This window comes from Sceloporus undulatus, chromosome 9, assembly GCF_019175285.1.
Source record: "Sceloporus undulatus isolate JIND9_A2432 ecotype Alabama chromosome 9, SceUnd_v1.1, whole genome shotgun sequence".
Taxonomy (NCBI): domain Eukaryota; kingdom Metazoa; phylum Chordata; class Lepidosauria; order Squamata; family Phrynosomatidae; genus Sceloporus; species Sceloporus undulatus.
The window spans coordinates 22,365,895-22,384,290 of NC_056530.1; the positions used below are offsets into that span (position 1 = coordinate 22,365,895).

General features: G+C 40.5%; 1 protein-coding gene across 1 annotated transcript in view; it reads left to right on the forward strand.

The window, feature by feature from the left end:
- ARHGAP35 (Rho GTPase activating protein 35) overlaps nucleotides 1–18,396 on the forward strand; it is a 61,215-nt gene that overhangs the window by 26,547 nt on the left and 16,272 nt on the right. Inside the window, exon 3 of the mRNA XM_042440759.1 lies at nucleotides 7,966–8,110. Coding sequence (XP_042296693.1) covers nucleotides 7,966–8,110 — 145 coding nt within the window. The remainder of the gene's footprint in view (nucleotides 1–7,965; nucleotides 8,111–18,396) is intronic.

Genomic DNA, 18,396 nt, shown 5'->3' on the forward strand with positions numbered 1-18,396 from the left:
CGTGGTAGTCAAGAGGATGGGTTCATCTCAGAATAGCACATTTGACCTCTTGCTGTCACCTTACGTTTTGTGCCTATTTCATGGCAAAGCAGTCTTGGAGCATACTTTTTTCCTTTTACATGCATGCATATCTTCCCCCCATTATACTATATTATAATCCTGTTTGAATATATGACAGGATCTGTTCAGAATACATGCATAAACTCTCCATTACCTGAAACTTCGTAAGGCTTAATCTCAGGTGCCTTTTACATTGGATTCTGTCACGTTGATTCCTGCCCCGCCTGAGGCAATAAATCTCTTCTGTTTTTTATCTGCATTCCTAGACTGAAAGTTCAATAGCTGATTCAGCATATAGTTTGAGCCAGTTGTACATGGAAACAGTGACTTAATTTGCTCGGTTGTTCTCATTTAAATACAATGGGGAAATCCCAGCAGTCCTTTTTAATCATGGACAATTAAACTACGCAGCCTAGTAGGTTACCTTGACTCCACCTCTGGATCATAGTTAGAAACGTTAGCAAACTTTGCCTTTCCAAAATTGAGTAATTGGTTTTGCTCTGAATCATTGTGACGAGTCTGTGGACACACATTGGCATTGGCACTCATTGATCCTAACATTGATCCCCTCATTAAAAGCCAAAGAATGAACTGGCTGTGAGCATACTGTTTGTATGCTAAGCAAAGAATAGAGGGACCCAGTTGGATCCAGCCATGTTTAGCTTTTTGATCACCAAACACAGAATGTATAGAAAACCTAGTAGAGTGCTTCCTTAAAGAAACATAAGATACCTGTGTGGAGATACTGAAAACCCAGAACCTTGCCAAGCATCAATCTCACTCACTTGTGGAAGGAAATATAGCAAGATGTCTACACCGTAAAATGACATCTGTTTGCCACCGCCTTGTATATCTGGCCCCTGCCAACATCCTTAGGGTATACAGAGTTAAGAATTCATCATTGTTCGAATAGAAATGCAACTAGGATTCATTAGAAATGCACATGTTATTCTAATAAAATTGCTTTTTCATCTCTGTCTGGTCAGTATAGGTGATAAGAAATTCTATCCAGGGAGATGTGCAAACTGGGGGAAGAGGGACGGATTGCTCCACTCAAGTTTGATTACCTTATCTTCTTAACTATAAGTTGACCTCATGTATAAGTTGAGGGCAGGTTTGGGGGCCAAAATTAAGGGCTTTGATACGACCTGTGGATAGGTTGAGGGTAAAACTTGGGGTCAAGTAACAAAGGATCTAAAGTATGAAGCAAAGGAAATGATGCCAAAGAATTTACAAAATTCCAGCAGAGATTATACTTAATTCAGAGATAAAGGTTCATTGGAAAGCCAGTAATCACTAAGCATTTATTCTGAATTGTTTTCACGTTACTTTTCAGTTCATCAAAATGTGGAAGCCCTTGCATTTATGTCTAGATTCCCCCTTGTTCAAATCCACTCTGTCTCCCCCAAATTATTTATTCACTGACTGTCTGTGTCTTTGTACTTGGAGAGAGGCAAAGCCTTAAGAGGCTGAAGGAGAAGGGAGTGTGTGCATGCCCTTCATGTACACTTCTTGCACAATAGACTTAATCAGGGTTATCTCCCATCTCATCAAACTGCAGTTAATATATATTCCTAGAATATAATTAGAAGTTGTATAACTAGTATTCATGGTAATATCTTTTACTTAGGCTCTTTTTTAACTGATCGTTTTGAAGAAATTGTAAAATGTTATAAATGTTTAGAAATCCAATTTAACATTTAAAAACCCATTTTTAAAAAAGTCACCAATTTTAGTCAAACCTGCTTCATCCCTCATTCACCAGTCGGCTTGATTTCAGTGCAGGTTGCATGGGAAGAAAACCCTTCCTTGGCAGCCCACACAGATGATAAGTGGGTTGGCGGAGCTGAGAGAGAGCAAGCCATGTCAAAAATCATGTGAGTTAGTAGACAAAGGGCATAGTAATCCATCTCTTATGTACCACTCCAGTAGGTAGCAAACTCCCCCCCCCCCCCCCCCCACCACCTATTAGTAGTGTCTTATCTGGCTTATATATTTTTGTTCAGGCTGTCCAGTTTTGAGAGATGCAAGGATTTCTGAAATGGCAGGAAGCATGGATTTGTACCAGGCACTATGCTTGGACTCCCACCATTTCACAGATCATGGACAGCCTCATGTCTCTCACCAGCCTTGAAAATACAGTTCAGGTTTGTACTTGCTACTTGCATTCCAAAATCTGAAAAAATCCCAAATCCAAAATACTTCTAGTTTCGCACATTTCAGATAAGGAGTACCCAACATGTAGTGTATTAGGGAAAATGTGTTCACACAAACATGCGAAATACATTTTCTGTGGAGCTGCTCACCCCTATTGTAGTTCACACAGAAAGAGAAAATAGAGGCCACTTTACACTTTAGTTTTTACCTCTCTTTACCTATATGTAATGATTAAAACGCAGATAAAATAGGACAACGGGATGAGCAGAGTAATGGGGTGGTATACTCTTGTACAGTTGGTTCTCCATATCTGCAGGGCTCAGTTCCAGACCCTTTTGCATATAGCAAAAAACACAGGAGCTCAAGTCCCATTATTGTCAGTGAACACACAATTTGCACGCAGCCGCTGACAATAATGGGTTGGGGCCATCCACGGATACCCCAGTCCACAGATGGCTAGCCTGCTGATACCAAGGGCCACTTGTAACTGTCCATTACATTAGCAGTTTTATTTTCTTGAGCTTGCACAGGAGAAGGTTGTGTCAGTGGGAAGAGAGGGCTGCCGGATCTGTGCCACTTGTTTCCTGAATGCCTGGCTTTCAGGAGACATCCATAGAGCCTAGGCAATAGAGTCGTGAGTTGGTTTGGACAGTCGGCTGTGCTGTGGGAAGGTGATTGTCCTAGCCAGCATCTCCATGAGCCAACCCTGGATGCCAGGCATGCAAGAAACAGGCAACGGAGAGCAGCTCTTTCCTTCCCACCATTACTGTTTTCCTCTTTCCTTCTTGCCGCCTTGTTCTTCACTGTTTTATTGGCATAGCTTTGCTACTGATGTAGCCCATAGGATCCTAGGCCATGTGAACAGTCTCTGAAATATCTAAATAGGGTTAATTATGTCTTGCAAATGATTTGTTAGATCTTGATATAATTGCTTCATTAATAAGCAATATACACACTTAGGAAGACAGCTGGAAAATTATTTGGGGAGCAGCAATTATTTATTTTAGTTAAATGTTACTCGCTGAGGAATTTCAGATGCCCACAGAAGTTGTGATTTGTATCAGATTTTAGGCAATACCCACATACACTTGGGATGGTTGTTGCTGTTGTTACTTAATATCTTGTTTTTCAGTGACATCAGCTTTTGCTTTGAGAATCCTTTGGGCACCTGCATTAAGTAGGTCCTTCCTAGCATGTTAAATATGCTCTCCAGTCTTTGTACCCATTATCCCCAGCCAGGAAACAGGAGTCCTGAGATAGAGAGAGAGAGAGAGAGATTCCATGCAGTTCTTTTTCTTTTCCCAGCCATTTTAAAGGCTGGGATGAGGTTCAGACGCCTGCTGCTTTTATAGGAACCAAGCATGCAAAAGGAAGCGCGAGGCCTGCCTGCTCCTTATATTCTTCCTGATCAACTGGATGAGTATATGAAGAGAATTCTGTCAGAATTGTCTCAGATCTGATGGCCATGGACAGTTCTTAAAATAGTAATGTTTAATAGTGGTAGTGATGGGTGACCTTGGTCCTGCCCTATGCGACTGCCTCCCTAGATCTGAAATGTGTACCTGTCTATGTTCCTAAAGCTAAGAACTAGCTAAGAGTTAGCAAGGCTAAATGGAGGTAGATAGTGGAATAGTGTTGTGTTCTCCTTGCTGAAGGCCTGCTGCTGCTGTGTAGCATTTTAATGGCTCCCTAATGACAGACACTTGCCTGGCTGAAGGCAGCAGGCTTGAACCACTAGACATCTGGCAAACACTACAGCAATGGCATTTCCAGCAGGAACCCGTGCTGTTAACCCTTTGGATGACTGAAGCATAGGATCCTTGTGACAATAGGAACATAAGAAACTATTTTATATCAGGCTGTTTGGCCAGCTGTATTGTCTTTTCAACTGAACAACTTTTTTTTAACATGCTTGACAAATTCTAATGGGGGATGCTTGGAACTGATCCTCAGACTTGATCTAACCCTAACCAGCTCCTTTACTGCTTATCTGTGAGTCGCTCCTGTAACGACATTGCAGTGATATGTGCTGGATGGGACCTTAAGGCAGAAATGTATGGATGAAGACACTGGAGTAGGAAGGCATACTTTCTGGCTAGTTATTGTTTTTTTGCCCCCAAGTTGCCTTGCTTTTCTGACAAGACTGAGACTGGAGGAAGTCACAACTACATCTGGCCCTTCCAGTGTGGTGGAAGGGTTTGCGTGTTGGACTAGGACACTGGGCGTCCAGGGTTTGAATCCTAGCTCAGCCATGGAAAACTCACCAGGTGACCTTGTGCAAGTCACACACTCTCATCCCCAGAAGATGGCAATGGTAAACCCCCTCTGAAGAAACATGCCAAGAAAACCCTATGATAGGTTTGCCTTAAGGTTGCCGTAACTCAGAAATGATTTGAAGGTACACAACAGCAATAACAGTGACTGGCTGAGTGAGGCATTCTAGCTTTTCATTCTTACATAGATGTGTTCTGCCATAGGAGTATTCTGGTGAAGAAAATAAGGCTGGAAGCGTCTTGTGGGTCACAGTTCTGTTGCACTCTGTTCCCAGCCTTGAACTAATAGATGGAGAAAGCATTTCAGAAGCTTCAAGATTTTGTCATTCCTCCTCCTGCTGTGCTATACATCATTAAAATGATGTTCCATGTGAGAACCTTTCACTGATTGAAGACACTACAATTAGGCTTTTCCTATCTCATCTCAGTGCTAGATCTTTTTATCTTTCTTTTTGTGTTTTTTACTGCTGAGATGCTGATTGCAGATTGCTGATTGCTGATCCAGCTTTTAAAAGGCTGGATTTCTTTTGTTGTTCCTTTTGGCCATGATCAAATATGTGATACTGTTTATAATGCCTGTTGGATTTGTTTGTTGGTAGCAGAATTTGTGTGTGTGCATGCATGCACATGTGTACCACTACAGGCATCTTCTTCTTGCATCTGATCTCGTAACCTAATCTGCCATTAGTTTAACATTGCAATAAGGTTTTCCAAGCAAAAACAACACTACACAGACACACAAAAACCCTATGTGTCACTTTATCTCTGCTTGTCAAGGATCTAAATGTGCTTTTGTTCAGCCAAGTCAATTATAGTAATATTTTTTGTAATGTTAAACTAGTTGCTGATTTTCTTTTCTTTTCTGCAGATGCAATCTAGATAGAAATGCAAGCGACTTTATATTAACCCGGGTTGACAAAGTGCACTTAGGCTGATGAATGGTTTACCTGTTAGGAAGTGATAGGGTTTAGGTGCTATTTTAGGACTTGGTTACCTGGTTTCTTTAATATACTGTCTAATGCATTTGGTAGGAAAACTGTTTTCTTCAGCTGTCATACATGGCCATACGCTTTCCCCTTGTTGCTGCAACCAAGAATTGTTCTAAGTATCCTTCGGACAGCAGGACTTTAGAGGAGGAAGTTGTATGGAAACAGACTAAACAGGAAGTGATCATTTTGGTTTCGGGTTGGAGCCGAGACAATGGATGAGGCGAGTGGGTGGAAGTCTCCTAGGGCTACATGGGGGAACAGATGTCTTTCAAGGGAAGCTGACTTGCTCCAGCCCCATTAATCTCCTCTTTGGGGCTCAAAATAACAAGACACCTGTCCCTGTATAATACTACTGTCAAGCGAGAAGCCTTTTCTTTTCTTGCTTGAGTCATATACTACATTCATTATGCCAGTTACTGCAGAGTACCTATTTTCTTCACGTTTCCTGCCAACTTTCTCATCTAGAGAGAACATTGTAAGAACATTTTAAAGATGAAGTGTAATCATTCTTCTTGGTGAACAGTACCAAGACAGGTATGTGAAGTTTAACACTGATATCAAGAACCTCCAAATTACATATGATCAAAAATAGCTCTTATGGTTGCATTCATTCCTGATCAGAAAATGAGAGCTTGCAAAATATCCCCCAGACCCTTATTCTCATTGCATCAGGCAAATTTGTGCTTTTGTGTTGACTCTGCTTTTAACCCTTTCTCTCCATTTTTAAATCCAGCGTGAAGGGTCAAGATATGGGTTAGTCAATATCAATATCAGCCTTTTGCTAAAGGCAACAGCACATTAAGGGGGGGAGTTTGGATTGGCAGAGAGAAAGGTTAACTACAGCTGTACTCTAAAATGTCTACGTTTAGCAAAAGAAAAAGACTACAGGAGATCAGTCACATATGTCCTGTGTTACTTGTAAATTTATCCTTTCTTGTGTCTACTTCCAACAGCTGAGCACCACAGGAAAAGTAGTAATAGTATATAATTTATTGTGTGACCATAGGTCATAGCAACCACATGGGGAAATAGGATCTCAGAGCTTAAGGGGAAATTAGTCCTGTGCTAGCTGCCCCTGAGAAAAACAGAAGCATGGAGCTCAGTTCTAATGTACAAAAATTATAATAGAAATGATAGAGCCGCCTTGCATTTCCTTTTACCTTATTTGAGTCTGGATGTCTTTACACGCTTTAAAAAAAAGGGTAGGCAAGTTAGCTGAGGATTTAATAGCACAATACTTGTCAGGCCCCATTGCTGTTGTGTTTGTTCAAGTCCACTCCAACTTACGGCGACCCTAAAAGGAACCTATTATGGGGCTTTCTTGGCGAGATTTGTTCAGAGGGGGCTTGCCTTTAAAAGGATATCTGAAAATTGAGTGTTTTCTCTCCTGAGAACTTAAAATACTTTAGAAGCAGTGAATGGGCTCACATAATTTCAAATGTCTTATGGGGGCATTTAGCCTCCACACATGAGCTGTAAGAGCAGAGGGACATGAGTATACATACAAGTCTTGCCCCATGTCTCTGCCCGTCCAGATCTGAAAGCCTCTGTGATTCATCTTGCTTCATTATACTTTTTTTCCCATCGGGGTTCCCATTCATGGAAAGGTTTTTACTTCCATTCTGCTGGGTATTGAGTAGACATTACCTTGAGTTGGGAGCTGGGAAGACAAAAGTAGGTCCATTGGGAAAGGGCACTTAGATTTCCCAGGTCAGGTGTGAAGGAATTGTCTGTATGAGGCTGTAATAGTATATCTTGTTACAGTGCTGAAAATCCTTCATGTGAGTCTCCCAGGAAAAGGTTCATCCATATTCTGAGATAGCTACCAGTCACATTTATCCGTCAGTTTGCCTTCTTGTTCTGCTCCTTGCTCGCAGGTTTTCCCTTGGTGCTCCACATAAAATTGCTTCACAGAGTTTAAAGCTGTAACTTGACCTGCTGTTTTATGCCCTTGCAGCTGTTACTCCGAGCTGTTTTTAATACATTATTCCTTGAATATAGGACTAGCTAGGACCAAAACAGCCCTTATTCATTTGCTGTGTTTTATTCACTGAGGGAAGAAAATACCTGTTGGATTTGTGGCAGTGTTTCTCTGGTGAATATAATGCAGGTTGCAGGTAGGCTCTTATTTCGGAAGAAATGAAAAATGCTTCTTCATTAGCATTTTGTTGGGTTTTGTATTTGTGGCTCTTCTAGTCTCTGCTAGTCATGTATAAAGGTATCTTGTGTTCATGTTATTTTTTGTTAACACACAACTCACTTAGTATTTGCTGTGCGACTGGTGGTATCATTTCAAATGTTTGCTTTCAATAGACTATATAGTCATGTGCTCTTTAATAATACAAAAACAATAGAAAGTGTAGCTGTATAGCAAATTAGGACTATATTTTGTACTTTTATGGTTCCCTTGCTGAAGCCTCATTAAACCCACTATTTATAACTTTGCATGTTTCTCACCGTTAACTTGGTTCACTTGTTCTTTACAGAAACCAAAGCCTAAGCCTCGGCCATCTATCACGAAGGCTACATGGGAAAGCAGTTACTTTGGGGTGCCTTTGACCACTGTAGTGACACCAGAGAAACCAATTCCCATTTTTATTGAGAGATGTATTGAGTACATTGAAGCAACAGGTAAGATTTTCCTTACCAATGACTATTTGCCATTGAATACTATGCTTTCTGATCATCAGTTCTTAAAACAGAGCCATTTATAAAAGTGTTTATAGCTGTATTTGTGCATGAGGACTAGTGATAGAAAATATGTTTTTCAGTAGCTAAATATTCTTGCCCTTGGCCTTGTTTTGACAGAATAACATGTATGCTGCTCTAGTCAAGCACCGTTGAAACTGTAGATAAAATAGTATTGTGGTTGTGTATTTTATTTTGGGAAAGATGTCTAAGACATCAGTGGATGTCTTAGAAATATGTGTTTCTGCTGCCGTGGAAGTGCATAGCTTATTTAAAAAAGCAAACCACTTTTGTATATTCACAACTTCTTGGAAAGAGATCTGGAGAATGATTGTGCTGAACATTTTCTAACTATGCTTTTTTTAAAATCTGGTTCCTCTGTATTGGCTTTAAAAGTTAAAAGTGAATAATTCTCAAAAATATTAGCATCAATAGAGAGAGGAAACAGTTTATTATTTCAACAGAACTTGAAAGAAATGCCTGCTGTGCTTTGCAAGCTTCTACATTAATGCCATCTAAGCTTGAACAGTCTGTAGACGTAGGTCCTGTTTTATTTTGTTTTCTGTTAGACTGAAGGTTTAGAAATAACTTAATCTTTTTATGTAAATCCTCATGTTTTGTTTGCTGCCAAAACATAACTGATTTTCTCCTTTTGGGCAGACAAGAAAACAGTAGTAAGATGGTAGCGTTTGTAGTGGTACTTATCGGGGGTACCGAACATCCCCACTCAATCCTATTTGCTTGGTTTGTCAACATGAATTCCTTCCTAGAGTGAAGGGCTGCTTTCTCATTAACCCTGATCTTTTTACTGCTATGTCCGAACACCTTTGCACGCGACAAGACCATTATAGCCAGGCGGAGAGCTGCTGACTTTTGCTTAATGCATTTCAGTGTGAGGAAAAAGTCTTGAAGGACCCTCCATTTATTCCTTCTACAGTAACGTTTCTGCATCTAAGAAGCTGATGGTGTTTCTTCAGGTAGTGTCGTTTTGCTTCCCAAAAGCTCAGTTGACAAAAGAGATGTGCTCCTGGGCACGGCTTCTTTAACAGAAAATTGGTACCAGGGCAGGAGTGACATGGAAAGAATAGGGATAGGTCTCTCTACTGCAAAAATGAAAAGCAGTTCAACATGTTTCAGCAAACTTTTTATCCAAAACTGACAAATATGCACATGCGAAATGAAGCAGCCAGGTCAGGGAAGCCTTGCGTAAGTAAATGAAAACATTTTCAACATTCTTGAAAGTTTCTTTACAAATGCATCTAGGCATGACTTTTTCTTTCTTTCACTAGCCTCCACTTTTCTCCTGGCACACCAAATGCACAGAGCAGTGCTTTGCCAAGATGCTGGTGGGAGCTGGTGAGGCAGGCTTAGTTCTTCCTTTTCTCTCTCTTGCTATTCAGTCAAGGATTCAGGCTGCTGTTTCCCTTGCCTGTTGTAGAGAGCCACACACAGATACTGTATGACTGACTAGACTAGAATTTTGTTCTGTTCTCCCATGCCCTCGCCAGCCAAACTTGGAAAATGAGGGGATAAAGACAAAGCTTTCTCCTGAAAATCATAGGACTTAAGGCAGGCTTAGAGGATGAGGAGATGCTATGGAGCCTGTTTGCATGATCAGAATTACTGACTCCTCAGAAGCATTGATCTCAGTCCTGAATTTGCACCCATGTTACTTCTGGGTGACCCTCTGCAGTTTTTCACTCTGAATCCATTTCTAAGGTTTCTGGAGTCACATGGATAATAGTTCGGTTGCTTGGGATTGCAGACATTGCTCCCCTTTGCTTAATTGTGATAATGATCATGTTTATGCACTTAAGAACTAAATTGGCCAAGGGCTTTCCAGCTTTGCTCCTGCTTCATTCCAGTGGCTGACTAAGCACCTCTGGAAATGGAGCTCAATAAAGGGGTTTTCTCATGTTTTGTCCTTGATTTTGAGAACAGGTAACTGCACCTGATTAAAAAGAAAAAGGACGCCTTTGGCGTAACCTCAGTACCCAAAGGCCTTTTCAAAAATGACTCAGAAAGAGCTATGGAAAACAAAAATCTTTTCTCTAAATGTAGACCAGCCACCATAATTCTATTTGTTTTTGGTTTATAGCTGGCATAAAAACTAAGTGATCTTGTGGTTTTTAGCGATAACAAAGGTTGTTAAGGAAGGAAGTTTGAGATCCCAGGTTACTATACCACTTTAAGAAACAGGAAAGGATTTGTCTACATTGCTGCTAAATTCAGTTATGAACCATAAATCCTTGGCTGGTACTATATTGCGACTTTTCTGTACCAGGAGGATTTGAACAGAGCTTTGGAAAGTTATTTTTAAACGTAATTTGCTCTATATCCCATTAAAAAGCTGCCTCTTTCACTCAGAAAGGTGGGAAGTTTATTGCTCTTGACACTTCTGGAGGGATTTGTTATATTGCTCATTAAATGTTAAGTTTCAGAATGTTCCTGGAGAACAAGTTGTATTCCTCCAGAAAGCCCTGAGAAATACTAACAAGGACATATTAGTAAAAAACAGCAGCCTTACCAGCAGTTACTCTTCCTTTCTTAAAAAAAGAAATTACTGAAGTGCTTCTTGTAGGTCCCCAAACCAAAAGGTAACACCGTTACTTGTTCTGGATATGAATTTGGTGATTTGCAAGTATTGTGTAGGTAATATACAATGCTGTTGCCTTCCCAGTTAAGTTATATGTACGAATCCTGAGTGCTGACAATATCAGAACGAATTTTAGATGTCTGCTTTGTGCATCTCGAGTTTGTCTGCTTTTTACCGACTCCTCCTACCGTTTCTTGTGAGATCAGAAAGACGATTCCACATTACATGGAAAGCCGCTTCCTTCTGCTGCTTTTAATGTATTTGGTGCTAATGTATTCAGACAGTAATGTATAAATAGCTGCGACAACAAGGTGGGATTTTTAATGCTTCTGTATTCTGTTTTTAGTGTTTCTTCATTCTGTTAGAATAAAACACTCTATAGATAGCACCACAGTTTACTTTCTTCTGATGCATAATTCTGAACGCTGTAATATTCTCCTTGTTTCTTGGTCCTTTTTCCCCTGACTCTGTAGAAATAGATCCGTCTTTTGACAGGTTGTACTTTCAGGGCCTTTGCCAAAAGCAGAGTGAGTGCTGACAAGACTATTTTGAATTCTTAGGCATTGAATATTATATTTGTGGAAGCCAGCTTCACATTTCTAAGCAACAGCCTTGCATTGCGCTGAATAAATATTTCAGATTCCTCAGCGTCAGCATAACATTTGGAGACATACAAACTGAACACCTTTTAGTCTAACTGTTTTGCTTCGGCACATAATCCGCATGCTTTTGGGAGGATGGCTCCAGGCACTTCCTGTTGCTAGGACAGTGTTTTTAAAATCTGAAACAAACACATCTTTCTGATTAACTTGTACTTTATCAGAGAATCCTTGGATATGATCATGCTGAGCTTTCGATCCCAAGAGAACGCCATTATCACTGTCTAGGAACTGAGAACATGATGCAGATTGAGCCCAGCGCCATTTGGATTTTCAATGATGTCTTTTTAAATTGTTATAAGCCATTTAGAAATAAATATAGGAACACCAGCTACATTCTCCTGTAAGTTCATGTGCAAACTTCTCTGCCATTGCTGGTCTTTGTATTAGAGGGAGAACTCTAATAAGCTAATGGCGGAGCCTGGGCATTACCTAGATCAATCTAGATCAATGTTTCCCAAACGTTGGTCCTCCAGGTGTTTGGGACCAACTCATAGAAGTCCTATCCAGTTTAGCCAACAATCAAGAGTTCTGAAGCTGAAGTACAAAACATTTGGAGGACCAAAGTTTGGGAATCACTGGTCTAGCTGATGTAGGGGACTGGTAGGGTAAAAAGGAATAGTTACTTTTCCATGAATGCCTTCACCCTAATTTCCTAGTTTGAAATCTCTGCCTCGCCCAATTGAGAAGTCTTTCAAACTTCACTCCTCATCAACTCACCTCTTTGCTGCATCAATAATTGACATAATGTGCCTAAGTGTGGAAGTTCAAACAGAATATGGATTCTTTTTATCCCTTGCAGCAACAGTAGGTGAAATTGGATAACATCTGTGGACTGTTTTAATATTTAATTATTAGCCAGGTTGATCTTGAAGCCTTAAAAGAAATCCTTGCATATGTGTGTCCCCATAGGATAAATGCTCAGTGAACCAGGGGGGCAAAAGCTGCAAAGCAGACTTCGTAAGTGACAGATCTGTTCTCTTATTTACATCAAAAATAAGAATGTCAGGTTAGTTGCTGTGAGGACTAAAAGAAGGCACTTAACCTTCTAGCTGAGTCCCCACTTCCTCCTTATAAGGAGGGTTGTTGGCTGTGGTTTCGCATTGTGGTATGAGTGGTATTTGCTTGTGGCTTTGTGTGGTTACTTATTGAAACAGTTCATTCCCCGGTGGTTGATGTACTGCTTTGTTAACCCACCAGCTTAAAAGCAAGGTTGCTGATCGCCCTGATCATTACGAATAACCTGGAACTTCTTGCGGAGATGAACTACCCGTTGGCATTGTGATTAGTGCAGGAGTTGAGTGTGTTAACATAGGTATAAATGCACAAGCATCAATGCATAAAACAGTCAGTGCCAAGAAATAAAGAGCATATTTGTGATTAGGATATAGGCATTTTCCAGCAAACCTGAGTTGAACATAAATGGCTGTGTTTAATTGAGTTGTGTATATCACACATAGTTTTTGTTTTAGCCCCAGCTGTTTCCTTTTGCAAAGAAAGGTTGGACTTAAATTTTACACAGTGCTGGTTATTCTCTGAATTCATGTGCCACAATGAATGAGAAGAGTGCTTTTGTGTGAATGTACATGCTTTCAAATTATACTTTTCTTTATTGTGGAACTGTCTGCAAAACCAGAGACCTTAATAGAACTAATTGATGTTAAAGCCTCAACCCAGTTATTCTCAGTATGAAACAGGATCTTCTAGCACCCTGAGATTAACTAAAAGAAAGAAACTGATAATATAAGCTTTCATAGATTTGAGCCTAGTTCCTCAGATGCATGTTTAATATCTTTACTTGCCATTAACTTGTATTGAGGTTACAATACAATACTTCTGAGATGCACAGGACTTACTCTGCAGTAAAGATGCTTTTTTGTTTTCTCCTGTGTTTGGAGCATGCCTTAGCAATTAGCCTCAGCAATAAATGCTGAATGGATACCAGCTTTGATTGAAAAGACAGAAAGTCATTTAGAAATCTCCTTTCAAGATCTTTGCCTGCATGGGCCTTCCATCAAGAGACATGGACTGAATTAGCATAGATTCTGTTTCATCATTGCAACCTTTCTTTTCTATCTGAACTGTTCTGAGGGTACTCATGATGCCAAATAATGTTGTTATAATTCTTGGTAATATCCGTTTTTCAGAAAGCAATTTTCAGATGTCTGGATCTCTAGTGGAAATACACTGAAGTTGTAATAGCATTTTCAGGCCATGTGCTGAAAAGATTGTAATAGTTTGAGAATATTAACCCAAAATGCAGACTTCAATATATATATATATATATATATACAGTATATGGAGAGCAGTGTGCTTCCCATCAGCAGATACTGGTGAAGATCTAAATAAGGATGGGACCAGTTCCATTTGCTCAGCAAACCATTGACTTTGGTCTCTCACACAGCAGTCCTCTGTGCCTCAGGGCAAATCATTTTCTTAAATTTAGAGCAGTTTGATACAGCATGGTGGGTTTTTGCTTTTCAAAGATAAAGAAACATCAGAAACCTCACTAGGGATATGTAGGCTCTTGGGTTGCCCTAAAGCAGCTCTTGGGATCCCAGTTGTATACTATTGGTTTTTCCTTAGCATACATTAGCTTCATTTTAGTCAATAGGAGGTTGGAGAACAGTTTTCTTGGATTTCAGTACATCATGAAAGAGCATGATATAAGGCACTGTTCCCAAAGAAGCCTGGGAGATCCAAGAGGTGCCCAGTTCCCATCCATGATAGACCAAACTAGTCTGCTTGTTTGGCCCAGGAATATCTTCTCTGACTGGCAATGGCTTTTTACAGAGAAAGAGACCTCTCCCTTCACCTCTTCCTTGATGGTTTGAATAGGAAGCGATGGAACTGAGCTAGGAAACATCTACATGCAATTCATGTGCAGTGTCACCAGGTTATATTTGTTCTTTTCTGGTTTCTTGCTCCCTTTGTTGTAGTTCTTTACTTCTCTATGCTTTGAAGACCTGAGTTTCTCAGCTAACAGTGGCTGGTGCCTGTCTTTGTAATTTAAGGAACTGGAGCAGATGCTGATTTTTGTATTGATGGGATTGTCGTTTTTTGCTACCTCCAGTGCCAGCCCCCAGATTTGAAAAGCTGGTATTTCCTAAGTAAATCATTTAGGAGTGGCTTTTAAGCAAGTATATCTGGAACATTTTTAGGTCAGCCCAGCCTGGTGAGAATGGAAAGGGTTATCGCTAGTACAGTAATTAGGAGAACATAGTTTGTTGTGGGTTTCTCTGAAGATGCCAACCACAGATGCTGGCGAAACATCAGGAATAAACTCTTCTAGAACATGTCCACAGAGCCCCCCAAACCCACAAAAAACTAATGAGGAGAACGTTTGCTTGGCCTCTGTGGGAAATGGAACACTACTCTATATAGGGCTTTCTGATTCATCCAGGCTACGGTTACAATCCTACAGATCATGTTTCAAGTTATATCCCCAAACAGTGGTGACTGTGGCCCGACATTGTTGGATGAAAGCATGCTTATGTTGAACATCGGTATACCATCATTTCTTTTTCATTTAAAAAAAAGCCAGTTTACAATGTCCAATAAAGTTCCAACATTGAGAGGTCCCCAAAAGCCATGCTAATAATTAATTCACCTGCCTCATCATCACACCTGGCTCTAGCCATGTCTTAAGGCAATCCTCCGCCAGTAAAAACAGAAAGCAGTTAAATGTTCCACATGCCAGGTTTTATAAGGTATGATTAGCATTGTTGTGGGAAGTGGCATCCAAATGGTTTTCCTTCACGTTGCTGAAGTGGCCTCATTTGTTGTTAAGCCTAATTAAAACAATATTGAAATTGGGAAAATTACGTGCAGCTTGTAGCTTTCTGCTGTCTACATTCAAGCCCATTTGAATAGCTGGTATGTCTGGAACTTGGAGCACTGTCATCAATCATGCCGTCCATCACACACACGTGATTTATGCATCTTTCATATATCCAGCCTCAAACTTTCATACTTCCATTATTCCTAGCTTATGATGTTTTGTGTGTGCAAACAATATTTGTTCTGAGCAGAATGCATTTTAAATTTGTGTTTATAAGCTAGAGGGGCTCCTGTGAAACATAATTTGTTCTAGTTTATTGTGAACTTAGGCCAGTTGAATGTATAAAACAGTACACAGTTTGTGGCTGTGTATGTGTGTTTCTTTTGCTCCTCTTTACATTGGGCTTTAATATTAGACCAAAAAGAGAGAGTAAAACATGAAGGACTATTTGCAGCCCACTTCTTCAGAAGCAAATAAGCAGAAGTATTCCAAAGTAAGGTATTGCTTGGAAGCTTTTCCATAAGAACTTGAGAATTGTAGTAGTGACTAGGATTGTTAGATCCTGCATTCAAACTGCTTTTTCAGTAAGGAAACTTACAGAATTGCTTTGGATCAACTGCCATATCTCAGCCAAATCTACCTTACAGAGCAACTGTCAGAAGAGCATTATGGGGAAAGGAAGACCATGAATGCTGGCTGTGCTCTTCTCCGAAAAGGCAAGATGTAAATGTAATCCACGTTGGTACCCACATTTGACTGAGAAGCAGAATATAAACACAAATAACATAATTTTGACTGCAATGGCTTTTAATTGATTCATTAGAAGCCTGGGATATTTAGTGATGAAGGACTTACACTCCTTGCAGTTGGTATGCACCTAGATTTTGTATGTTGCAGAAGAAATTTCATAATAGCCAGCTGAGCATCATCAAAATGGGGTCTGGCGTGGGAAGTCTCCGTGGCTTAAAAGATGGCTCCGAATAGGGAATAATTGAATTGACAAGCTCCCCGGTGCCTCTTGAAGTTCACTGAGTTACTTGTTTATGTGTTTAGACTTCTGGGTTTTGGGGTGGGTTTTTCTACCAATCATTGCCAGTGACCTTGTTTATCCCTAAGGCGGTTTACAGACCGCCAAATAGTACGTATACAATACGTACTAGGGTTAGGAAAGGGCGGTGCTTCCGCACCCCCCTAACCCTAGTACGTATTGTATACGTACAAGATGGCGGCGCCCCTTCTACATGGGCGCCGCCATCTTTACGTACTGGACGCACAGCGTCCAGACGTGTCGCGGCGCCTATGACGTCGCGAGTCTGCGCCAGGCGCCTCGCGACGTCATTGAGGCGCCGCAAAAAGAAGCTCCGAAATGGAGCTTCTTTTTTGCTCCGCGCAGGAGTCGCGCGGTTTGGCTGCTGCGGCTCCCGCGCGGAGCAAATGGCGGCGGCGGTCTGTACCCCGCCAAAGTATTTTGGGTACGTTAAATTTTTTTTTTAATAGTTCTAGTGGATGAGATTTTATACATGTCAGCAGAGCTATCAATGAGAGCCTTTGAGACAAGAAAATGGAAAGGGAGCTGACAGCTTCAGGAAGCCTTGGAGAATTTTGGCATGCCATTGTGATTTAGTTGGAGTGGAGTTTTGCAGAAATGGATGCCATGCACAGATCTTTTTATTGGGAGATTCATACTGGTTTTGAGAAGCGTTTCTTAAACAGCCGGAATCCTGGATTTGTTCAAGTAAAACAATATAAAATATGGAAATCCTTAAATCTATGGTTGAGATGGTAAAAGAAGAGACCTTTACCCCAAAAGCACTGTTTTTATGATGTCTATTTTATATATACAATGAAACATATGTGGTACAAAATTCTGGAGCAAAGAGGGATACGAAGTGTTGCATGTTACTTGTGGGTAATTGGAGACGCCTTCACACCATTTAGTTATAGCAGTATGATTCTGCTTTAACTTTCATGGCTGCAGCCTGTGGAATAATAATAATAATAATAATAATTTATTTCTTTTTCCCACCTCTCCCTACGGACCGAGGCAGGATTACAACACAATCACATACATCATACAATCAAACGTTAACATTTCCATAAAAATAACCCTCCTATGACACAATAATACAGCGCAAGGCAATACAGTTAAAACAATACACTTGCCAAACCAAGTAGAAACCCTCTGGGGTTGTAGTTCGGTGAGGTACTGGAGCTCTCGGGCTGAGATTTCTAACAATGTCTCCTTATACTGCAAATCCCAGGTTTCCATAGGAAGGAGCCTTGGCAGGCATAATGCTATCACTGTGTCGTGTGAAAGAGCCCCAGTGCATTGGGAGAAGAACTGGGACTTGAGGAATGCCAGCAGTAAACAAGAGAGCCTGCACCTCCTCTTGGTAATTTACTAAAAACCACACCAAGAAATGCATCTTGGGGACTGTATTATCCTCTGCATCACTAGAGTTCCCTTCACTGCAGTGTTGCTTTCAGAGGAACGGATCTTGAGTCTTCCCAGGGGATTTGTGCAACTAGTACAGTTGACCCTTGGTTTCTGCTGGTGTTTTGGGTTTTATGAAGTACATGGTAATATTTGATGGGCCTGTTTGCCAGCCCTACTCTTTCATCTTTTGTTCAGATATTTTCTACACACATTAAAATACTGTCTCCTATACTGTCTCCTACCACTCCACTTCTGGAGAGGCACAAAACAGTCCATAGGCAGTGGCTTCATGTGATCTTCCAGGTATGATGTGGGTTTTCTAGCCGACGCTTTTCTTCAGGGTTGAATCTGTCAAAAAATTAGTGTGTGAAGCATGGTCAGTCTGTGAACATTTTGCAGACTTTAAATGAGGCTGGTAGGTGTAAAACAGAGGAGCTAGATGGGGAGGGAAGTGAAAAAAATCAGGGCCCATTTCTCCTAGGTTTTCCTAAATTCATAGCAGATGACTTCATGTTAAAGATCCTTTTTAAAAATATGAACAAAAAGAAAGAGTTAATCTACCTTGTGCTTCATAAGAAAAGGTTCCTTGATTGTGGATGATATCTTAAAATATTGCTTAATGCGAAGGCAAATGTTTGCAGATTTGATCCAGTGAGTCATGTTAAATTTTTCAGCTGAAGTCTTTTGACTCGAAACCCTGCAGAAAGAAAGCTAAATATAAATAAAAATTAACAAAGTGTTGAAGGGCAGATGAGC